At 36.9% G+C, this 22,525-nt stretch overlaps 2 protein-coding genes across 3 annotated transcripts; one reads left to right on the top strand and one right to left on the bottom strand.

Moving 5' to 3' along the window:
* Positions 1–296: 296 nt before the first annotated feature.
* Positions 297–20,759, top strand: ppih (peptidylprolyl isomerase H (cyclophilin H)). Its single transcript, XM_030139624.1, has 9 exons — positions 297–479; positions 12,981–13,045; positions 13,414–13,437; positions 15,320–15,364; positions 16,677–16,719; positions 17,320–17,412; positions 17,640–17,727; positions 17,845–17,885; positions 20,109–20,759. The coding sequence occupies exons 1-9, from the start codon at positions 414–416 to the stop codon at positions 20,175–20,177; spliced, it is 534 nt and encodes a 177-aa protein (XP_029995484.1). The 5' UTR covers positions 297–413; the 3' UTR covers positions 20,178–20,759.
* LOC115422965 (uncharacterized) lies at positions 4,414–12,220 on the bottom strand. 2 transcript variants are annotated; one of them, XM_030139622.1, is made up of 2 exons: positions 12,108–12,220; positions 4,414–6,879 (listed from the first exon to the last, which is right to left on the bottom strand). In XM_030139622.1, exon 2 carries the CDS (start codon positions 6,847–6,849, stop codon positions 5,767–5,769), a length of 1,083 nt encoding a protein of 360 aa, XP_029995482.1. In that variant the 5' UTR covers positions 6,850–6,879; positions 12,108–12,220; the 3' UTR covers positions 4,414–5,766. The 2 variants fall into 2 exon arrangements, with proteins under 2 accessions (XP_029995482.1, XP_029995481.1); XM_030139621.1 differs by lacking the exon at positions 12,108–12,220 and adding an exon at positions 7,899–8,030.
* Positions 20,760–22,525: the final 1,766 nt, after the last annotated feature.

The raw sequence follows: 22,525 nt of genomic DNA, 5'->3' as shown, positions 1-22,525 counted from the left end.
CTGTGCAAAGCCAAATTACTTTCTTGAGGTGACTGAAATGCCATGTTATGGCAGCATTACTAAAACAGCAAGCTGTAAGCAAGATATAATAAACACACTATGGAATGGAGCGAGGCACAGAGTCAACGAATTCAAAACAGTCGGCACAGTGTTACAAATACTTAGGATTTAGGATTACAACAAAACGTAAAGGTAATTTCGTCACTTGGTTGTGATTGGACCCACCATGACTGAAGGCTGAAGCAGCATCTTGATGTTTTTTCGCGAAGGACCTATTTTGTCCCTCTCCGCGGCTCGTACCCGGTCTGTCATTGTTTCTGACGGGCATGTGTTGGATACTCAAGCATTTTGTTGTAGTGTAATTGTTTTCAGAGGATAAAATATACAACTATAAACCAGGGAGATTATTTATAATGTCTCTTCCATCTTCAAACCCCGCCAATCCGATAGTTTTCTTCGACATTACCATCGGAGGGCAGGTGAGTAGGAGAGACGGACAACTGTTAGCTAATGCCGGCTAACGTTAACTGTACGTTACAGCATTTTACTGATATATATTTAAAACCTAATAATGTAATAGTATTATATTACTTTAACAATAGCTAATTTAACACACAGTTACAATAAGGTAGACATTTGGGCCTTAATAGTTCCAGTAACGAAGTATTTTAGCTTTGACAGCGGTTGCCGCTAAAATGAATAGTTACAAACAAGGGTTAGATTCTATTGTATTATTTTCCTCTGGCTCAACTTTTATGTTATTTTTTTTAAATTTCTTTAATAACGATACCTGTATACTATGCACTACGTAAATCTCTCAAATATTATGCTCTAGCTGCCGGAGGACCTGTGTGTTATTAAGTTTTCTACTCCTTAAACTTTTTAACACATTATCCTTAATTTCTAATTTTTTCCATTTCCCTAGACATACGAAGACATAATAAGACAAAGCCATACGTGTTGTGTCTGATTTTGTGATTCACTTAGTGCTTGTTTTGTTTATTTACGCTGCCTTTCACCGCATTATATCAAAATGATTGTAATCGCAGTTTTTATTAAACAAGGTGAAAACATTACAATCACTGACATCCAATTTAAAAGGTGATGTAAAATTCTATCAAAAGTTGTTAAGCGTACACAAATCAAGATATCTTATTTTTCCTCACAAAAAGGAAGTGTTAAGATAATGCTTACCCTGTCCTGAGTAAATGACAAACTTATTTATCCATAATAGCCCTTAGCCCTACCACGATTTCTCTACAATTAGCGCATAAAAAGGCATGCCAAATGTTTTCTTACTGCACCAACTCAAAAAACAACACCTATGCTCACCCTTCTCCACCATGTTTTCCATATGGTATTATTTACACGGTTGCGCATAAAGTTGGAATAAAATATTTTTTTCATTAACACATTTTACATTTTTACACTTAAATGTATGTTATTAAAAATGTATGATCACTTGAGGGACCAGTATTAAGATTTAGGAAAATCTAACTGCAGAGATGGAATTTGATATTCATAGTCATTTTTACATGAGTCTGTAATCATATGAAAATGAGAATCCTGTTTTTGTTGCTTTAGAACAGGGATGTCCAATCCTGGTCCTCAAGAGCTACTGTCCTGTATGTTTTAGATGTATCCCTCTTCCAACACACCTGATTCAAATGATAAGCCTATCATTAAACTCTGCAGAAGCCTGATAACGACCGTCAGGTGTGTTGGGAGAGGGATACATCTAAAACATGCAGGATAGTAGTAGCTCTTGAGGACCACGATTAGGCACCCCTGCTTTAGAATAACCCGTTTATATCTACACAGGGTATGGGTTGCCATTCATGGAGTCCACCTTGTCTCTACATCAGGGGTCACCAACCCTGGTCGTCTAGAGGTCATATCCTGCATGTTTTAGATGTATCCCTCTTCCAACACACCTGATTCAAATGATAAGCCTATCATCAAACTCTGCAAAAGCCTGATAACGACCGTCAGGTGTATTGGGAGAGGAATACATGTAAAACATACAGGATAGGAGCTCTCCAGGACCAGGGTTGTTGACCCCTGCTCAGCAGTAACTGGGACTATAGTTCACCTTTTTACTGTTTCATTACAGGTGGGAGCATATGTTAATGTAAACTAATGCCACCCGTATAAAATATACACCGATCAGCCCTAACCCTATGACCACTTTCAGGTGAAGTGGTAATAAAGTGGATCATTTTGTTACAATAGCACCTTTCAGAGTGTGGGGTGTATTAGGAAACAAGAATATTTAGGTCTTGAAGTTGATGTGTTGGAAGCAGCAGAAGGGTCAAGTGCAAGGATGAGAGTGACTTTGACAAGGGCCGTATTGTGATCTCCAAATCACTGGATCGAGTATTTCCAAAACTGGGGGCCTTGGGTATTCCAGGTCTGCAGTGGCTAGATTCTACCAAAAGCAAGCATCTGTGGGAAAATAAGAGTACTGCCACCTTCCTAATATTGTGTAGGTCTCCCTTTTGACAGCTCTGACATAGAATGGACATGGGCTCCCCCAGAACTTCGAAGATGTGCTGTGGTATGTGGCATCGAGGCATTAACAGCAGATCCTTTTCGCCAGGGGTGTCCAAACCTGATCCTCGAGGGCCGGTATCCTGCATGTTTTAGATATTTCCTTCTTCCAGCACGCCTGGTTCAAATAATGATCAGCTCATCACCAAGCTCTGCAGAAGCCTGATAATGATGTGACGGCTTCCAGGTGTGCTGGAAGAGGGAAACCTCTAAAACATGTAAGATACTGGCCCTTGAGGACTGGAGTTGGACACCCCTGCTTTATGCCCTAGACCAGGGGTGTCCAACTCCAGTCCTCGAGGACCCGTATCCTGCTTGTTTTAGATATTTCCCTCCTCCAGTCACACCTGGTTCAATTAATGATCAGCTCATTATCAAGCTCTGCAGAAGCCTGATAACGATGGGATGGCTTCCAGATGTGATGGAAGAGGGAAATATCTAAAACATGCAGAATAGGAGCCCTCAAGGACTGGATTTGAATACTCCTGCCCCAGACGTTGTTACTTGTTGAATCTATGGATTTGTTTTTCCAGCATATCCCACAGATGCCTGATTGATATGTGATCTGACTGTCCTTCAAAGTCACTCAAATACTTACACTGCCTATTTTTTTTCTTCCAACACATCAACTTTGAGGGCTAAATATTCACTTGCTGCCTAATATATCCCAACCACCAATATGTGCCAAAGTAACAAAATAATCAGCATTATTACCACTTCCTCTGTCAGTAGTCATAATGTAATATCAGTGTTTGTGTGCAGCAGTCATAGCCCCACTGGTGCAGTCAGTGCCTTCACAACTAGATGTCACCAAACGAAATACACTGAGCGTCAACTTAACATTAAATGTTTTCTAAATTCTTACACTTGTCAGACAGTATTTTGTAATTGTATTTTTCTGAATGTACTATTTGATAAATCTAGTGTTTTTGTGTGTTGGTTTCATACCCTCAGTTCAGTGCTGTAGTCAGTCAGACATAAGATTATTTTGTCTTAGTGGATCATGAAGACTCCCTAGGCACACTATAAAATGGTCTCTGAAGAGTGACAGAGATGTAAGGCTTTTAAAATGAGCTAATTCTGTTCAATGAATTAATCAGATAGGGAGTTTAACAATTTTATTTATAACATCTCTGAATTTTGATAGTTGATCTGACTGATGTCCTCATTCAGTTAATGTGATGTGGGTCAAGTTTGTAGTGTTTTATTCACATTTTCTCTCTAATACAGAAAAAAACTAGCCTGGCCAGCCATCTGGTTTTCTCAGCAAATTCAATACAGAGAAAACAGGCTGGAACATATTATATAATTTAGAACAGTGTACAGATTAGTTCAGTGTTTTTCACCCTTGGGGTCGGGACCCCACATGGGATCGCCTGGAATTCAAATGGGGTCACCTGAAATTTGTAGTAATTGATTTAAAAAAAAAAAAAAAAAAAAAAACTAATAAAAATATGTTGTAATGACTCAATATATATGTCATTATAATTAAAACACCACACACTTTTCCTTATAAAAATTTTAAAAAGGTGCATTATATACATTATATAGCCTAAATGTTGTCTGAAATTTATGTTTATTTGCAACATAGTATAGCAAACTATTACATGATCAAAAACAAATTAATTTTAGCAAAAAAAAGTTTCTGTTATGAATTTCTGGGGTCGCCAGAAATTTGTGATGTTAAAATGGGGTCACGAGCCAAAAAAGGTTGAGAACCACTGGATTAGTTACAGCAAGCGCAGATGAGGTTAAACAAGTTTGACCTCTTTTTAAAAAAATGACAAACATTTAAGTAATTGAGCCACATAAATCCCTCTGGGCGATATGTGTCATAGTCAGTGCACCTAGCGACAGACAAGGTAAAGTCACCAATCTTTTTATTTTATTAAAACAATTCAGCTGTAACATGTTAGAACATGTTCTCCCACCCAGCAGAGGTTAACTTTGCGATTAAAAAACAAAACAAAAAAAAAACAGTTTTTATTGGGTTGCATTTCATTCTTAAAATCCTTTTTAATCTCTACATCTGCACCATGCAGCCAATATGCATACAAATTAAATTTCACATTCAGGAGTCTGTAGACAGTGCAGTCTTTGGTTAATAGCAACATTTTGTAGTTAAATTCTTTGCTGTGTGCTACTGAAGGAGACATTAGGATCGAGCTCTTTAATGACAGCCAGTAGTTCAAGCATTGGTTAACCATTTACACATGCAAGTCTTATTTTACTTCCTGATATGGTGATCCAGCAGTCTGTGATGCAGCAGGGTTATTAGTTTGCCTTTCTTTGAATTTCCATTACGGGTTTGAAGCTTTTCTCTGAAGAACACTTTGGCAAATGCTTGGCAGTATATTAATATAAATATGCAGAAAATTCAACATTTGTGGTGATTTGACAAAAAAGACAGGCTTTTACCCACACTTTTCTACTTTTCTTCATAAAGTATTTGCGTAGTACATTCGGAAAGTCATTCACAGTGTAGCTTTTTGTCAGCTGCAACATTTTTCAGGTAAACTGTTGACCCACTGACAGTTCCGCATTTGCTTTTTGAGGCTTTTTGATGACAACTAGCCATACATTTATACCTTGGTAAACCATTTTTACAGTTCTGGACACTATGACCAAAAAAATCTCACAGTTTATTCTTTTGTTTTGACTGGGCTTCTATATAGGCTCGCTCTACTGTCAGGGGAAAAAAAACACATTTTAACTTCATTATGTATAATGAAGGGTGTGGAATTTGTTTGGCCCCACAAAAATTATACAACACACGAAAAGAGCAGCATGTAGTTTTTATCATGCAAACTTCGACATAGTAAAAACAGAACTTAAAATTGTGTTTTATTCAATACTCTCCACTTATCTTTCTCAACTTGGGACCATGTGGTTTTAAAGATGGATTATTACTGCTCTATTATTACTGCTCTCATAAAATTATAAAGAAAGCAATTTGTAGATAATTCATTGTTTTATTGTAAACTAAAACTGTTAAGAACTCAGTTGCATACAGATAATTCCGTCTCTTCTAGTAACACCCAGCTCAGCATCTGCAGCAGCAAACATCATACTACGTTGTGCAAAAGTAAAACTTATATCAGGTTCATGTGGTGTATCATGCTGCATTACAGTCATAATTTCCTCATAGTTTCCATTTGCTATTGCCTCTAAACCTGTGAAGTTGCAGGTTTATTGGTAGCTTTTCTTTGTTTTTCCTTAGACACAGATATGGGTGTTTCCCTTCTTCTTTGTTGGGTCAAACACAGCGAGCTTCTGTACATGCGTTCCCTTGCTCAAGTGCCAGTAAACATGCCACGAGCACACGTCTTCAGGTAGACGGTTGTATGGCCCCAGTGTCTTGCTCTGTATCCAGAACATCACACCCACTATTACACTGTTGGTGCACTGAACCCACAGCAGGTTAACGGTGATATAGGGTGGCACTCCAAATCCAAAGAGCTGACAGGCCACAGACACTGTGAGGTAAGGTATCCAAAATACAGCAAAGCCCAGTGTGAGGCTGAGCCATAGAGGTGGCTGCGGTATGGTGGGATCCGCCACAAAGCTTTTTGTCTCGGCGCTTGTGAGTATCCGGTCACTCTGCTGCTTCTCTTGAATCTTGTCTCGTGCTTCCGATATCCTGTTGGCTTCACTGATCCACTGGGGAATCATTTGCCAGCAGGGCAACAGAGCTAAAATGAGAGCTGAGAAAAGCCCTACGGTAAAGTAGTTTACTGCTCTTGACTCGTAGATCTCACACACCACAGCCTTTGACCCTGTATTATACTCTAGCTCCATCAGCTCAGGTGTCACTGATCCAATGGAATAAATAACAACCACTGTCCACAACAGCAAAGTCATGGTCAAGTTCCTCAGGCATTTGCCAAGGGCGCTCTGCTTGCCGCTGCAGGTATCCTCTAAGCAGTAGTCCAACAAAAGCAGGCACATTGTGGGCAGAGGCAGTGCTGCATATGTTGCAGAGAAAAACGCCAAGATGAAGCAGAGAGAAAAATGAGAATACTCTGCCTTAAGAGATAACACTACTGCCATAGAAAATAGCATTATCACATCAGCAAGAAAGATGGACAGGTTGGACATGCTTAAAAAGTTAGTATACAGCTTCCTGCAGCACAGGTACAATACACCTGCATCCATTCCTGTTTTGAGAAGCATTAGTATAATAAACTGTACACTATTGTCTGTGTGACAGCCGTACTCCTCGTCCTGTTTCTCTATGATGGCCAGCATCATCCCAGTGTTTCCTTCCAGAGCTGTTGGTACACTGACCATCACAGACATTATTGCATCTCTTTAAAACTCGAGGAAATTCTGTGGAAGACAAATTAATATTTGTTAGGAGCTTTAAGTATACAAACATTTTGCTGATCTAAATGAAGGAGGAAAAAATCCTGCATTCCTTCATGTAGCAGACTTACACAATGGAGTCACTCATGATCGGCCAAGCCTGTATGAACTGGTTAGGTTTTGGGAGGGTTTGATCAAGGAAATATTAACAAGAAGTGAACTCACTGTAAATGTAGAATCTTGAAAATCATGATCATTAGACATATAAAATAATTATATTAAAGTCCATGTTTGATTATATGTGTCGACTTTGACACATCAAGAAATAACACTTAAAATTAAACATGGTGGAGTGAGGAATATCTGTGAAGATTTAAACACCAGATGATGCTGTCATAGATGTTGACGGTTCAGTTCAGTTGAACTACTTTGCATAAAACCTGGTAGTTTTCACCCACAACATTGAACTGCAGTATTCTGTCATACATTTGTGAAACTGTTGTACTGTGAGAACATATATCTTCTAAAAGAAATCTGTTTATGTGCTCAGAAAAACAAGCCTGTTTTTAAATTTGTATCCATACTTTTTCAGACTGAGGGTTTTTAATGTTCACAATCAGTAAATGCATCCTTCATTTTATCACAAAAAATAGACCAACAAACATAGTTGATTAGTTCTAAAAAGCTGCATGAAATGGAAAAATTAAATTACAGAGCAGGTACTTAAATTCTAAGCACAGTACGTGAGGAAAAGTACTTTGTTAAATTCCACCACTGCTTTTCAGCCTACAAAAATTGCATACAACACATAGTTCCATCAGTTTCAAGCTGATTTTTATCATCAGCATGTTTAGAAATTCCAGCTCCACGTTCGTCTCTCACAGCAGTGTTTTTCACTGCAGCAGCACCCATCCTGAATTACCTGTATTTCAGGCATCTCCTGACTGATGACAAGCAAAGTCATGCTAGTTGAACTATCTATCTGAATACCTCACCAAGTTAAAAAAAAAAAAAAAAAAATTCACAACCCTGATAACTCATACCTCTGTATCTGGGTTTGTCCTAGTCCAGTGTGTGCCAGAGGAGTTGTCCAGTAATGTTCATTAGAGCTTGTGTGTGCTTTCGTGTGGGTTTCTGTGAGGTGTATGATTTGTCAGGTGGAGCAGTTCCTTTTTTAGTCAGTTCATTACAGCTCCACCTCCCTTCCCACTGAGAATGCAAACTGATGGGACACACCTTCTGTGTCTGTGGCATCTTGCTTGTTTTCTCTGGTGTTTGTCCTGGAGATGAGTTCTTTTTTTCTCACATCCTGGTATGCACGTATACACATTACTTACAGAGGGTAACTCCTGGTCCTAACAATACTTCACAGTAACTTCAAACCACACCCCACAGCTGGTTTTGTGTGTTTTTGCTATTAGGTTATATACATATACACATATATATATAACTACACTGACACCCAGTAAACAATATGGGTTGTTGCTTATTGTTTGCATATTTTACATACTGAAAGTTCTTGTTTCCTTTGCTCTAAAAACAGTGGATATATTGTGTGTTTTAATTGTATTACATTAAAGGTTGATTATTTGCAAGCGTCTGTGTGCTTACATGAAGTTTGCTCTGGGAGCTTATCATTTGTTGACCTAAGCTGACTGCATTTTTTAGCCAATAGTAGCTAGTGTTGACACTGTTGAGAAGCCAAGCTCATAGATATATCATAGATGTTTGCAACCAAGTACGCCCAAGAAACAAGTGATTACAAACTCTTTACAAAGAAGTTCCAATGTCATGATAATGCACGAATGAACAGTCTTTAATGTGTTCCATTCATATAAACACTATGGTGTAAAATAACAGAAAATAGGAAGTTTCCCCATCTTCTAGGGCAGGGGTGTCCAATCCTGGTCCTCGAGAGCTAGGCCTACTATCCTGCATGTTTTAGACGTATCCCTCTTCCAACACACCTGAGTCAAATAATAAGCCTATCCTCAAGCCTGATACTGACCATCAGGTGGGCTGGAAGAGGGATACATTTAAAACATGCAGGATGGTACCTCTCGAGGACCAGGATTGGACACCCCTGTTCTAGGGCCTCCACCATAAAATGGCCTTCTAATAAAAAGCAATCAGAAAATCCTTGGCTTGGGTTATCTAAGGAAGAACTAATCATATTTAAGATAAAAATGTGTTGACCCCACCAATATCAGTTACTTAAAATACAGCAGTGACCATGTTGGGTAAACTAGCTGTGAAAAGTGCATTCGTCCTTTGTCAGTGTATCAAAGCTACTGGAAAACATCCAAATGAGAAAAGTGTTGTAGACCAGTAAAGGGGTTTCACTTTTGGACATTTATTTCAATGTATCTTGAGGCTTTTTGATTGTGTACAGCACATGAATAACTGATTTAATTTAATCATTTTGTCATTGCTGAAGGTTAGAAAAGTGAAAGAAAATCAAAACTGCATGACACCACTACACAAATCTTTAACCCTTTCATGCGTAGTGATCACTACAGTGGACGGCTATTCTACAGCTGTTCTCTTGTATATTCATGGATTTTTTATTTATTTATTTATTTATTTTACACATATCTTTATTAAAGTTTTAAGACACTACATATCTTTTCTGACATGAATTGGTAACATTATGTAGATCTCCCCTGAGCATAAACCCCCAGAATCACAAGCCCCCCTGTAGTTTTCACACATTTTATCAGTAAATATGTTTCTTTGCTTCAAAAATTAAACACATGGTGTCCAGCTGATTCTTCTTCTTCTTCTTCTTCTTTATTATTATTATTATTATTATATATTTTTTTACTTTTTTATTTTCTAATTTTTTTTTTACTTTTTATGTATTTTATCTATTTATTTATTATTTGTTTATTTTATAAGAAATTTTTCAATCACATTGTTTTTTCATGTTTAAAAGAGAAACGAAAACACTCAGGGAAAAAAATCTTGATTAAGGTTCTCATAATTTGTGCATGAAAGGGTTAATATACATATGTTAATGATGTGATTCTAAAGGTTAACATATGCAGCCTTTAAATGGAAGAAGTGACTAGTATTCCTGATACTGTCACATTTTCTGCTTTTTCTTCCAATTTTGAGTGAATTGTCTGGCACATATAACCAATGTTGGGGAATAAAAAAATCTGATACACAATTCAGGAATAATATTTTACTGTTTGCTGTTATCTGGATTGAGTCTGACATCAGCGCAGACATAACTGGATGTGATTTTGCTATATACAAATATAGAGGTGGGGCAGAGGCCTTTCTGTGTAGCGTTTGCATGTCTTTCTTGTGTCTCTGGGTTCTCTCCAGGTACCCCAGCTTCATTTCACTATCCAAAGACATTAATAGGTTCATTCAAACTACATTTGCCACAGGTGTGACAGTGAGAGTGAGTGGATGTTCATCTGTGTATGTCAGCCCTGTGATAAACTGGCAACATGTCCAAGGACTTGCTTGCGCCCATTGGATCAAGCAGTTTGGAAAATGAATGAAGGAATGAATAACTACAAAAAATGTTCAAAATACGTTTGAATACTTTATCTCAGTATTTAAAAAAAACACCCAGTATTCATGTTGCAGACAAATGTACGTCATGAACATGCCAGAGTAACATGTTAGACACATAAAGAAGAGCAAGGCTGTCAACATGTATTGTTCACATGTCCAGTGGCTGACTATCTTGTTTTGCGTCATATTTGTTCCATTGTTTGAGACTGAAGAGACTGTTTGAGACTGATATCTTAAAAACACAATTACCCATCTGTTTTTGTCAGCTTTCACACAGGAGCACAAATCAGCCTTTAAAACTACAGGAATAATAATAATAACTAGAAGCACTCGGAGAGCGCAGACCTCCGCCAAGGCTGATCAGTGGCCCCCCCCATGGGCCCCCCCACCCCCGATCACCACCAAAATGTAATCATTTCTTCCTTATCCCATTTCCAACAAACCCTGAAAATTTCATCCAAATCTGTCCATAACTTTTTGAGTTATGTTGCACACTAACGATCAGTGGCCCCCCCCCGTGGGCCCCCCCACCCCCGATCACCACCGAAATTTAATCATTTCTTCCTCATCCCATTTCCAACAAACCCTGAAAATTTCATCCAAATCTGTCCATAACTTTTTGAGTTATGTTGCACGCTAACGATCAGTGGCCCCCCCCGTGGGCCCCCCCACCCCTGATCACCACCAAAATGTAATCATTTCTTCCTTATCCCATTTCCAACAAACCCTGAAAATTTCATCCAAATCTGTCCATAACTTTTTGAGTTATGTTGCACACTAACGGACAGACAGACAGACAGACAGACCCTGGCAAAAACATAACCTCCTTGGCGGAGGTAATAAAAAAAAAATCTACCTTCTACAGCTCTCGGTCCAAATCAAAAGACTAAATCTAACAGTAGGTGACTGGATGTTATGACACTTTGAAGCCAAAATATTGTGGTTTTGGGAGCTTCCATGTTGCTTCTATGACGAGTAGAACAGCATAGTGACGTATGTATGAATATGAATATGCTATGCTACATGCTCAATGCCAAAACCAAAGCTGTAAACTTAAAAGAAGCCATGATTTAACATTTATCATCAGATTGTCAATATCAGTTATTAATAGTCCAACATTTTTTTGACTTGACAACACTACTTTATTAAACTTGGTTGAAGAATAAGACAAACTTATATTATGGAGCAGATTTTACAAAAAGGGAAGCTGGGATTGTTTTTCTATTTCTTAAATATTCAAGAGCAGTTTCCCTGAGGCTAATTAACAACTAGAGCTTTGTTACCATGGTAACAGTTCACTAAAATTACCACTGGCAGCATCTGACAAAAAAAAAACTAGAAAAACCAGTCATAATTTGTCATGGTTTCATTATACTGTGGATGGGTTGAAAAGTGATTGATCTAGGAAGCCTCACATTTTGTTAATTTTAAACTATTCCTAATGTGTTTTTAAACTCGTCACTGAACAGTTTCCGTGTTTTCAGAATATCCTGAACATTGTTTAGACATTTAGTTAATTTTTAAGTATGTGGGTGATGATGTGGTTGCATACATTCACATTAATGTTAGTTGAAAAACCTTGTGTCTTAAAGTTGAGGAAGTCGCTGTAGATACTCGAGACCCTTTTTATTCCATCTTTTTCAGTTAAAAATAATTTAACCAAATCTTGTACAGATTGCCATCTAACAGACATTGCATCAACACGGTATAAGCTGTCTTACCTGTTTGTTGACAGTCGACTTCTGTGGATGTGGTTCTGAAAGCAGATGAAATGTTTTGCGCTGAATGTTTGCTCTGTGTCAACACTTCTGCATCTCATATCGCGTCCTTGAAAAAACACATTGTCTCAGCGGCGACTGGGCTCGAAGGCAGGGCAGTGTAGTGATGTCACGGAGATTAGACGGGCCTTTTTACACACATGGGTAATTATTCCAACAGTGTGCAAACGTACATATACATACATGCCTGTTTGGGTTGGCCGCTGCAGAACACTCACACCATACATACAAAGATCGCTTAGGACTTTATGGCCTGCACTAAGCTTCATTAAAATTGTGGTATCTGCTCATTTGCAACTCTCAACAATGTATACTTTGACCACTGAGAATTGCTAAGTGAATCAGAACAAAGTAGCTTGTATTTCTACAGTCCAATTGATGTTTTTGGCAACGGAGAAGTGACGGATACAAAAGGAAAATCACACGTCATTCATAGGCAGACAGAAACGGCTACTTTTTGTTTATTACTGCTCATACTATCAGTGGGATATTTCCTGAAATTAATACATTTCCTGTAATGCTATCCAGATTCACAGTATTTTGTTACTCCCAGAGGAAAATTTAGAACTGCTGTTGTCAAGACTGGAGAGTTAAAACAGGCTTGTCTAGATGAAGTTGTCGTCTGTCGTTGCCTTAAGCCAACCATGACAATAAATGAATGAGAAGATTATGTTTCTGTCTATATTAAGACATCGTTTGCCAGAGGATAATCAGTTCACATTACTTAATTATTTGTGCTTTTCCATAGTCACAGGTAATCTCTTCTGGTCTGTGTTCAACTATTTACGTTTTTTTTTCCTTTACTGTTTTACCCAGGATGTTGGGCGGATGAAGATTGAGCTGTTTGCTGATGTGGTTCCAAAGACAGCGGAGAATTTCAGGTTAGTATCATGTATAACAAAAAAAAAGTTGCCAATATTCCATTTGTTTTGTAACATCAACACATCAACTTTTCTGCCATTTTGGAAAGGAAGCCATTCTCAAACGTCAGTACTTTTTTTTTTCCCTCCTTCCCAATATACCTATCCATTGTGTTATTATCAAACAGCTAACTGTATATTGATAAGATGGACAGCAATTAATAACATCAGCTCCACCTCCACCATTCATCTGTTTGCTTTTATACTTTGATAACACCTGCAGGTCAGGCTGATAAGTACAGTGCAGGCTTTATGACTTTTTAAGGCGATTCATTTTATGTTGTACAACAGTTGTCTGTGCACTAACTGACTTTTTTTATCTTTTACAGGCAGTTCTGTACTGGAGAGTTCAGGTAAATTGGGTGTCTGTTGGTCTGTAAAAAGTCAAAATTCCACTAATTTTGTTAAATGGAACGTCAGAGGTCTTAAACATGGTTTTGTCAGATCTCAAATATTGACTGGATTTAATTCGTGAATGAAGTTTATTGTGCAGTGTGTACAAGGATGCAAAAAGAAATGCACACCAAATGTTACATCTTACGGAGCTAAAAACAGGAAAGAAAGGTGTGAAAAACACACACTTTCTTCCACAATTCTCTCCTACTGGTCTAAATCAAACAACTAAATATAGCCAACCTAACACCATTTCGCACTGCTTTGTGTAAGTAGAGCTTCCTAACTGAAAGATCTGCCAAATCTACCCCTCAAAAGTCCACAGAATTCAGATTTCCTCCCAGACCACTTATGCTGAGAAGTAATAATGGGATTTTTACCCAATTGTACCAAAAAACTACCTAGTAGTGCAGCTTTATGGTCTTTAAAAGTCTTGTTGAAACCCTAGGTGAGGCAGCTTCTTCAAGAGAAGTTGCTTAAATGTACAGAGGACCAAAAATAATTGACAGTATACACAAATATAACTAGCACAGTGCAATCAGAATTACAAAAATGATGCAGGATACAGGTACAGTTATACAGTCATGCAGCTGAGATGTGACTGTTGTATGAGTTTTAAAACTTAAAAATGAACTTCCCTATAAGATACAAGACTGAAGAGAAACTTCACAGGTTCCTGAAGGACAAACCTGATTTGAGAAACCCGTTTTGGCTGTATATCCTCTTAGACCAAGTTTCTACAATGTTTTTACATTTTTAGTGCATGACAACATGTCTTTGCAATGGAAGTTTCACTCTGACAGAACTGACTTGTAGCGGATGAGCCGATGCAAAAAAACATTCATATCCTGATATAACTTTTTAAGTCTCAATGATCTGAATTGGACACAGTTAAAGAAAGCTTTTAACTGTTAAACTTATTTGGGAATCTACACTGTTAGCAGCAGCTGTTCAAAGTGAATGATACAAAAAAAACACCTCCAACATCCACAAGGAAACTGTGAGAAATTGTGTTTTTGTCACAGCTTTGCACATCAATGAGTAACCAAATCATACGCATTTGTATGAACACTTCAGTTGACAACATCAGGACAGGATCTAATGGACCATCACCTGTCTGAACTAGAATGTAAATATATAGAAAAGTCTTTTTTTATGGGAAATGAACAACACTGGACTAATACTGTATGTTGCTATATTAGTCCATATTATACAACTGATACTCTTAATGTATATCTCCATTTATATATGGATACTAGCGCGTTGACCTGTGCAGATCCACGGGTTCTAGATGTGGTAGTTTTTATACTGTTGTGTGTGTGTGCATGCTGTACCACATTTGTCCAGCAGTCACCGCCAAAGTGTTGTGGCCATTGGAACGTGATTGTAAGGCTATTGTATTCCAAAATTACTAATATTTCCCAAAGTGTTGGTCCTATCAACTTGCTGTTTTCATTAGTCTCTTGACCAAAAATATATAAATATGCCAAACTGCAACAGTCAGTTCCTTACGGATTTTGTGTCAATCCCCGGACACACACACATGCATGCACACAGATGCCACTTGGCTTTTATCATATAGATAATGTTGAATCTATGTTTTACATATTTAGTCAACTGGCATGAACAGACAAGTTTAAAATGTAAAATGTCTGGTTAGTTTTGAACTTTTTCTTTTATGTGATGCATCAGGATTAGGATTAAAAATGTCATTTCAGCTATGATGGCCATCAAAAGCGAAGAGGTTTTTTTTTTAAATAAATAATATGCAGTGTTTGGCCTGTCATTGATACTTTACACGGTATTTGTGTCTGCCACGGTATTTGTGTCTTTTTTTTTTAGAAAAGATGGAGTACCTATTGGATTTAAGGGATGTACATTCCACAGGTATGTTTCAGACACACATCTGTAGTGCCTTGTACAATTTTTATGTTTTACTCGACCAAAATCACAAGTGTTGACTCTGTAACTTCACAAAGTTGCCTTTATCATATGTTGATATTTTTCTTTTATACAATTCTGTGCAAAAGTCTTATTCCACTTTTATCTTTGTTGTTTTATGTGGTTGAAATGAACATTCGTATTTATTTGTCATTCGCTTTTCTTCAGATACGTCAAAAAATTACAGAAAATATATGCACAGTCTTAATAGACACACAAAAACTCGACTAAATCAATTCTGAAGGTTAAAGTCACTGTTTAGTGTGACTCCTGACCCCATGACAAGGAGCAGCACAAACATCTGACATGGGTTGAATTAAACCTGGTTGAAAACAGGGCTTATTTAGCTCCTTATCCCTTGATAAACATCTAGTCTCACTGGATCATTTCAAAACTATAAATGGTCATTTAACTTTAAAAATGTGATTGTTTCATTTAGATAGTTTTATTCTTTCCTTGTCTCTTAATTTTGGATGTCATGTTTGATGTATTTTAGTGTACCCTTTACTGTAACTGGTGTACTGTCTTGGCCATGTCTCCCTTGAAAATAAGACCTTGATCTCAAAGTTAAATAAAGGTTAGAAAATGAAGGCCATAAATCTCAAATTCTCTGAATAAAAGGGTTAAAGACACATGAAATACTACCACTTTGGCATATAGAAGAGGTTTTTTCCCTGAAACTTTTGTTTTTACTGCTTTACACACTTTACATAATATGTAAAGTATGGCCTTACATTTAGATATAATCTGATATATCAGGTTGTATGTAATGTGGGCTTAGAAGCCTAGAAGGCTGGAGCGTCGGCTTGTGACTGAAGGGTCACCGGTTCGATTCCCAGCAGACTAAAAGTTGTTGGCTAATGTGCCCTTGAGCAAGTCACTTAACCCCTGGGCGCTTGATATGGCAAGCCTAGTGCACTCTGTGTGTGTGTGTGTGTGTGTGTGTGTGTGTGTGTGCATGTTCTAATGATGGGTTATGAGAAATGCATATGTGTGGTACTTTAGAATTTTAATAAACCAACAAACCTAATGTTAGGTCAGCACACGCAGACATGCATCACACACCGGAATTAACCTTTTGCTTTTAACCCATCACCAGGACATGCACACGCACACACAGTCACACACACACTGCAGAGCACTAGTACTGTAGTTCTGTTGAAGCAAATAATTGTAAAGAACTTGTACAAGTAATATTAAAGCACTTTTTTTCTTTTTAACTTGAATTAGTGTTCTGATATGTGTTGTTCATTATCAGGGTCATCAAAGACTTTATGATCCAAGGTGGAGACTTTGTAAATGTAAGTATTTACACTGTTTGCTCTCTGTTTATTACTTTTACAACATCTGTACTAACAGAACAAGTCAAGGTTTTGTTTGAACATTTATGGTGTACAGTAAATTAACACATCTCCCAACAAAACCAGTAGCTCTCCTGTTTCTTCACATTGTAACACACTTTGAATAGCTTTATTATAAGATGGCTCTCCCCTTGCACTTGACCTTGACTGTCTTTAAATAAATGGTAATATTTGGATAAATTATTAGAAGAATTAAATCATGGACAGACTTTATACTGAATAATATAGTTTAATGATATTTTAGAGTACTCTATTTTAAACCTTTGGATAAAATAGATGATATTTCCTAAATCTTACGCTCTAAATTTGGTTATTTTCACCATTACTGATAAGTTCATTACTGCTTCAATGCACTCACATAGTTATAAAATAAACTATTTTCTACATCTTGTCTTGATGTGACATTTGAATTGAGCAGGAATTAATATTATTTCGCCCCATAGTGGACATACAGTGAATTACAACACTTCCAGTTTTCACTGTAAACATTGATGATTGCATTGTTTTGTCATTTTTTTAAATATGATTTTTTTCCTAAAGGGTGATGGCACAGGTATCTGCAGTATCTACAGAGGTCCGTTTGTGGATGAAAACTTCAGATTAAAGCACAATGCACCCGGTCTGCTGTCTATGGTACGTATCTGGAAATAATCAAGTCATCAACAGCTGTGTTCACTTCTACTTTATCCAAACTGTCTGCTGATTAATACGTGATTCATTTGTTCCAAGTCAACAGGTTATTCCATTTTAAGCGTATAGTCCAAACTATTACAAAGAAATGCTTTTAAACTCTTCTATTTCTCAATCATTTACTGCTGTTTTTGTAGCTGATAAAACTTTCTTCTCTTTTTATATCTCAGGCCAACAGTGGCCCAGGGACAAATGGCTGTCAGTTCTTCATTACCTGCACCAAATGTGACTGGTTAGATGGAAAACATGTTGTTTTTGGTAAGTTTACCAAGTTTCATCGTGAGCTGGAATATACAGTATGCATATAGAACTGTATTTATAACTTCAACATCTGATGCGTCTGAGACTAATGACTTTAATGTTTAACTCTTTCAGGAAAAGTGGTTGATGGTTTGCTGATCATGAGAAAAATTGAGGTAAAAATTCCTTTTAAACTTAAGTGAAGTGTATAATAATTTTTTATACCAGGGGTGTCATGCAACCCAAAATTCTGGGGAGACACAATTGGAGCAGAGGATATTGTGGTGACACAGTTTAACATATATATACCAGGACTTAAGAGGTTACTACCCCGCCCCCCAAAGGGGAGGCAAGAGGTATTGTTTTTGGTTTGGTTTGTTTCTTTAACACTCTAGCAGCCAAAGTATTGAATTCATACAACATTGAGTTTATAGATTGCCAGTGGCCCAGAATAGATGTCATTACATTTTATGAAAAGTAGGTCAAAGTTCAAATTTTTTATGAATTTTAAAATATTTTTTCCCCATTTGCTTACAGTATAATGGGTGGAATTTCAAATGTCTTTAAAAACATCAATTTAGTTTCAATTTACTTCAAACTTGGCACATATATAGAGGCAATTGATATGTTGACATCAGTACATGCATAGACATGATGACATCAGCTGGATCCACGCCAAAATAAGATACAATACATTCAAGGGGCGGGGTTTGTTGTGCCTGGAACCACTTGTTTCAAAATATCATTAAATCAGGTTTTGTAGCTCAGTAACCACCCACATTATATAGCATGATAAACACAGTATTTTCCTTTTTTATTTATTTATTTATTTATTTATTGAAAACTACTGCATCTCTATAAATCTCACAGTATGTATCTAATTATGAATGCTGTAAAGGACAGGGCCAGGAGCTTTCTGTTATGTTATTAAAGAACAAGGACATTTTCTTGTACATCTTGACTTGGACATGTCAAAAAGAACTCGGTGTTTTGTCAAATATATTATGTGATACTGAAGATAAAAACAATCAACTCACTTTCAATTAAGAAGATTCACAGTTCTACTTTGCAATGTTAAATATGATCCTATGGTATCACAAAACATGAAATACAAACCATAAAGGTAAAAACCCTATCTACTAACTTTAGACTGCTGTCATACATACTCATAGACTTTGTCTGTCTCTCACAAATTACAGTCAATAGTGAAAGAAATGTTTTAATTCTGTGTGAAATACGCTATCGTTTACACGTTTGTCAGTTTAAAAGATAACTTTACAAGTCAAGTCTCAGTTTGTGTTAAAACTGTTCAACTATCAGACCATGAAAATACATAAATAGAAAAACTACACAGCTGAAAGGACCATCATCGTAACTCTACAGCTTCGACATGACCAGGCTGTAGCAATTTTCACTTCTTTTAATACTTTGTCACATCACTTTCAAAGAAAAAGGTATGATCAGAAGAGAAAGTGGCCATTTTGATGTTGGTGATGTGTTTCGATACTGTCCACTGAATCATTTCACACAAAACTAGATGTTACTTTAACAGCTCTACCACAAACTGCAACTTTCTTGATTGATTTATTATTTTCAGTGGCCAATTGATAACCCTATTTAACAGAACAAGAAAATTATTTGTCTCTTGCTATTGATGGTTTTTCACATTTCTTTCCAAAATACAAACCAGCAGAAAGGCTGAGACTTAACCTCTCTTTCAATTAATTTTCACACATTGGGACTGAAGCTCTCCAAACCACTTCAGCAGCACATCATTATGGTGGAATAGAGCTAGAAGAATTGGGGGGGGAAAATCACTTTCTGAGTTATGATCTATGACATAATTACATGAATAGGCCTAATAGGTTATATAAATATTATGGCTGCACACAAATACACTAATAAATAATAACCACAAGGTAAACTACTATATACATACATATATACATGCCCCAGCTCCTATCTTTGATAACACCGCTTATGCTAGGTGCTTTCCCTTTTTTTTTTTTTTGGCAGAATTAAAACAATGAAAAACTTAAGACTGCTGAAAATTGACCAGATTTTAATGACCATAAAGCATTTAAAACGGTAAAAACTTTATCACTGAAGAACAAAAACAGTGCTTAAAGCCTGTGAACTAAATGTGACACAATTGCAGTATATTGACTCATTACAGGTTCTCTAATTACTTTACATATCTTTCATATTAAACCACATGAAATGTTGAATGGTTTTATTAAACAGTGCTTTTCTCTCTACCATATTGTTTAGAATCTTTGCTCATTTTCTTGTGTTTTGTGACCTGAGCCAGACCCTTGATATGAATAATGACTGTAATTAGATGACTTTGTACAAAGTTGAGATTTTGGTTCTGATGTTATTCTTGTTCCTACCAACAGAATGTTCCTACAGGACCCAACAACAAGCCCAAACTGCCCATTCTCATCGCACAGTGTGGAGAGATGTAAACCTGCCTTCATGACAAGTAATGAAGGCCTGACACAGTCATTAAATTGAATTTCAGGGATGCAAACTCATCTTCAGGCTACAGAATGCCTTCAATAAAGATATAAAATTCAGAACACATACATACAGAGATGTTCAAAGTCAAGCATTTCAGTACAATAAATGACATTAATCTTGGAGCAGTAAAATTAATTAGTTCCGACGTGAGTTTTTTTCTTTATCTTGATGCGGAAATTGAAAGTAAATTTACTCAAGTTTTCAAAAATTTACATTTGTTTCACCATTTTTATTCCTGATGAGTTTGCAGCCTTGATGTTTTGACTGCAATGAAACTCACAAAATGGGAGCAGAAGAAAACTTATAAATGGTGCAGATGTCAGGGTTTGTGTTTGGTTTATGGAGAGTTTAGGTCCTGAGATGGCTTTTTTATCACTGAGTTTTTAAAATGATTCAGAGTTTATGTTTTCATACAGTAATTAACAGAAGTACACTTATGTTCATGTACTTAAAGGTGTTATGAATGGTAAACAGTAACCCTGTGGGTATCATTGGAAATCAATAAATACTTTTATCATTTTTGTAAACCTTTGCATGAGAGTGTGTTTTTTATACTTGCGTTTTTAGTGTCACCATTTTAATGTCATCAACTTAAAATCAATGTGTATACATACTATTTTAAGTATGCATCTGGAATTTCACCTCATGCTTACAACAGTTCTATTAATAGTTGTCCACAAATAACATTAAATGGTTTTATTTATTTCAGAGCTGAGCAGTTTATCAAATATTATAAAATGGCAATATGGCCAAGGGCCATATGCAGTAGCTCTAATTTTTCAATAAAAGTGAAGTGACTTATGTCCAGGCATATGTGAACATATTTTTTGGTACAAAATTTACCAGTTTAATTTGTTTTTTAAAAAAGAATGCAAAATTGTCCATTTCCACTACAATGTGTCAAAAATAACTGCGTTATGATTTTATGCATTCGTACATTACTATATAACTGTATTCGTAATGGTTATTAAGTAAAAGACCATTAAGAAAATTAGCATCTGTGGGGTTTTATTCACACTTCCTATTCATTGAATTGGTATTTTGCCGATCCAATTATGGATAATTGTTAATAATTAAGAACTTTCAATTTATTCACTGGGTAAGAACATTATGTAATTGATGGAGTAAGATTCTGTTTTGTCCTCTCAGTTCATTGTATTTTTCCCTCCTGATTTGCTTTGATATTTCTACAGTAAAAGAACACTATGTACCCAGTGTGATGGTAAGCCTTCGGTAGCTGGGTACATGAGCACAGCTAAGAAATCAGAAGAGATTGAACGTATGATTAAAGATTTGTGCAGAGACACAGTTGGACTTTGAAGTTCCGATGGACAGTCATGAATCTCAGCCTCATCGCATCTATAGTGAGATGCAGGGGAGTCCTCTGAGCGCACGCTCCAGTGCCAAGCAGTCCTCTGCTGAACTTATGGCTACCTCCTCTTATCCCGGCCATCCATACAAATCCAGCCCTCTAAACCCCCTCCCCCATCCACACATTCCCCCTTCTGCCTTAGTCCTCGCTCCCTTGGCACAAAAGAGCCCTTTCAGATAGAGACTCTGTTCTTATGGAGGCAGGAAGAGTGTTTTTTTTTCTTTCTTTTTTCAGGAGGGGGTGGGGGGGGTCTTCATGGGGAGGCTTTCTGGGGTCAATGCTAAAGCCCATCTTTGTGTGTGAGAACGGGGCTCGGCCATTTACAGCGAACGCTTCACACATCAGCCAGTGCTCATAAAGTGCCAGTGGAGCATTACCATGACAATGGGTGGGGGGGCTGTGGTGGGGCTGTCTCGCTCTCAGTCTGGGTCTGTCTGCTCTGTACTACTGGAAGTAGAGTTTCTCAGTTCACTCGTGATAATGGTTCCTTTTAACCAGACTCTGCTCACAGTAATTTGAGTAAAGAAGTAAATGATGTGTTATTAAAACAACAACCAATTCCACAATTTAAGCTGTTGTGGACATGTAAAATTTCAGAAGGTTATGCTCATCAGAGAGAAAACAGTGAATCTCATCTACAACTAACTATCATTGGTTTTTAAGTTGAGAGAATGTTTAGCATTCATCATGGTTAGAAAGTTACATTCCAAAATAGTAGTTATGTTTTTTGCTGCAAAAAAGTAAGTGACTTCATATTCTGTTCATCAGCCCACTTCTGAAAAAAAGTGACAGACTTCAACATTTGGATCATGTGCATTAAAGAAAATATCAATGTTTTGTTTTTTTTAAACAATTTTTTTGTTTCAATTATCCTTGGTGGAATTTAATAGGGTTTTATTATTGTAAAAGTAGTGACAGTCA

The sequence above is a fragment of the Sphaeramia orbicularis genome, chromosome 7, assembly GCF_902148855.1.
Source record: "Sphaeramia orbicularis chromosome 7, fSphaOr1.1, whole genome shotgun sequence".
Lineage (NCBI taxonomy): Eukaryota > Metazoa > Chordata > Actinopteri > Kurtiformes > Apogonidae > Sphaeramia > Sphaeramia orbicularis.
Note: the sequence above shows the minus strand (reverse complement) of the source record. Positions and strands in the feature narration are given on the sequence as shown.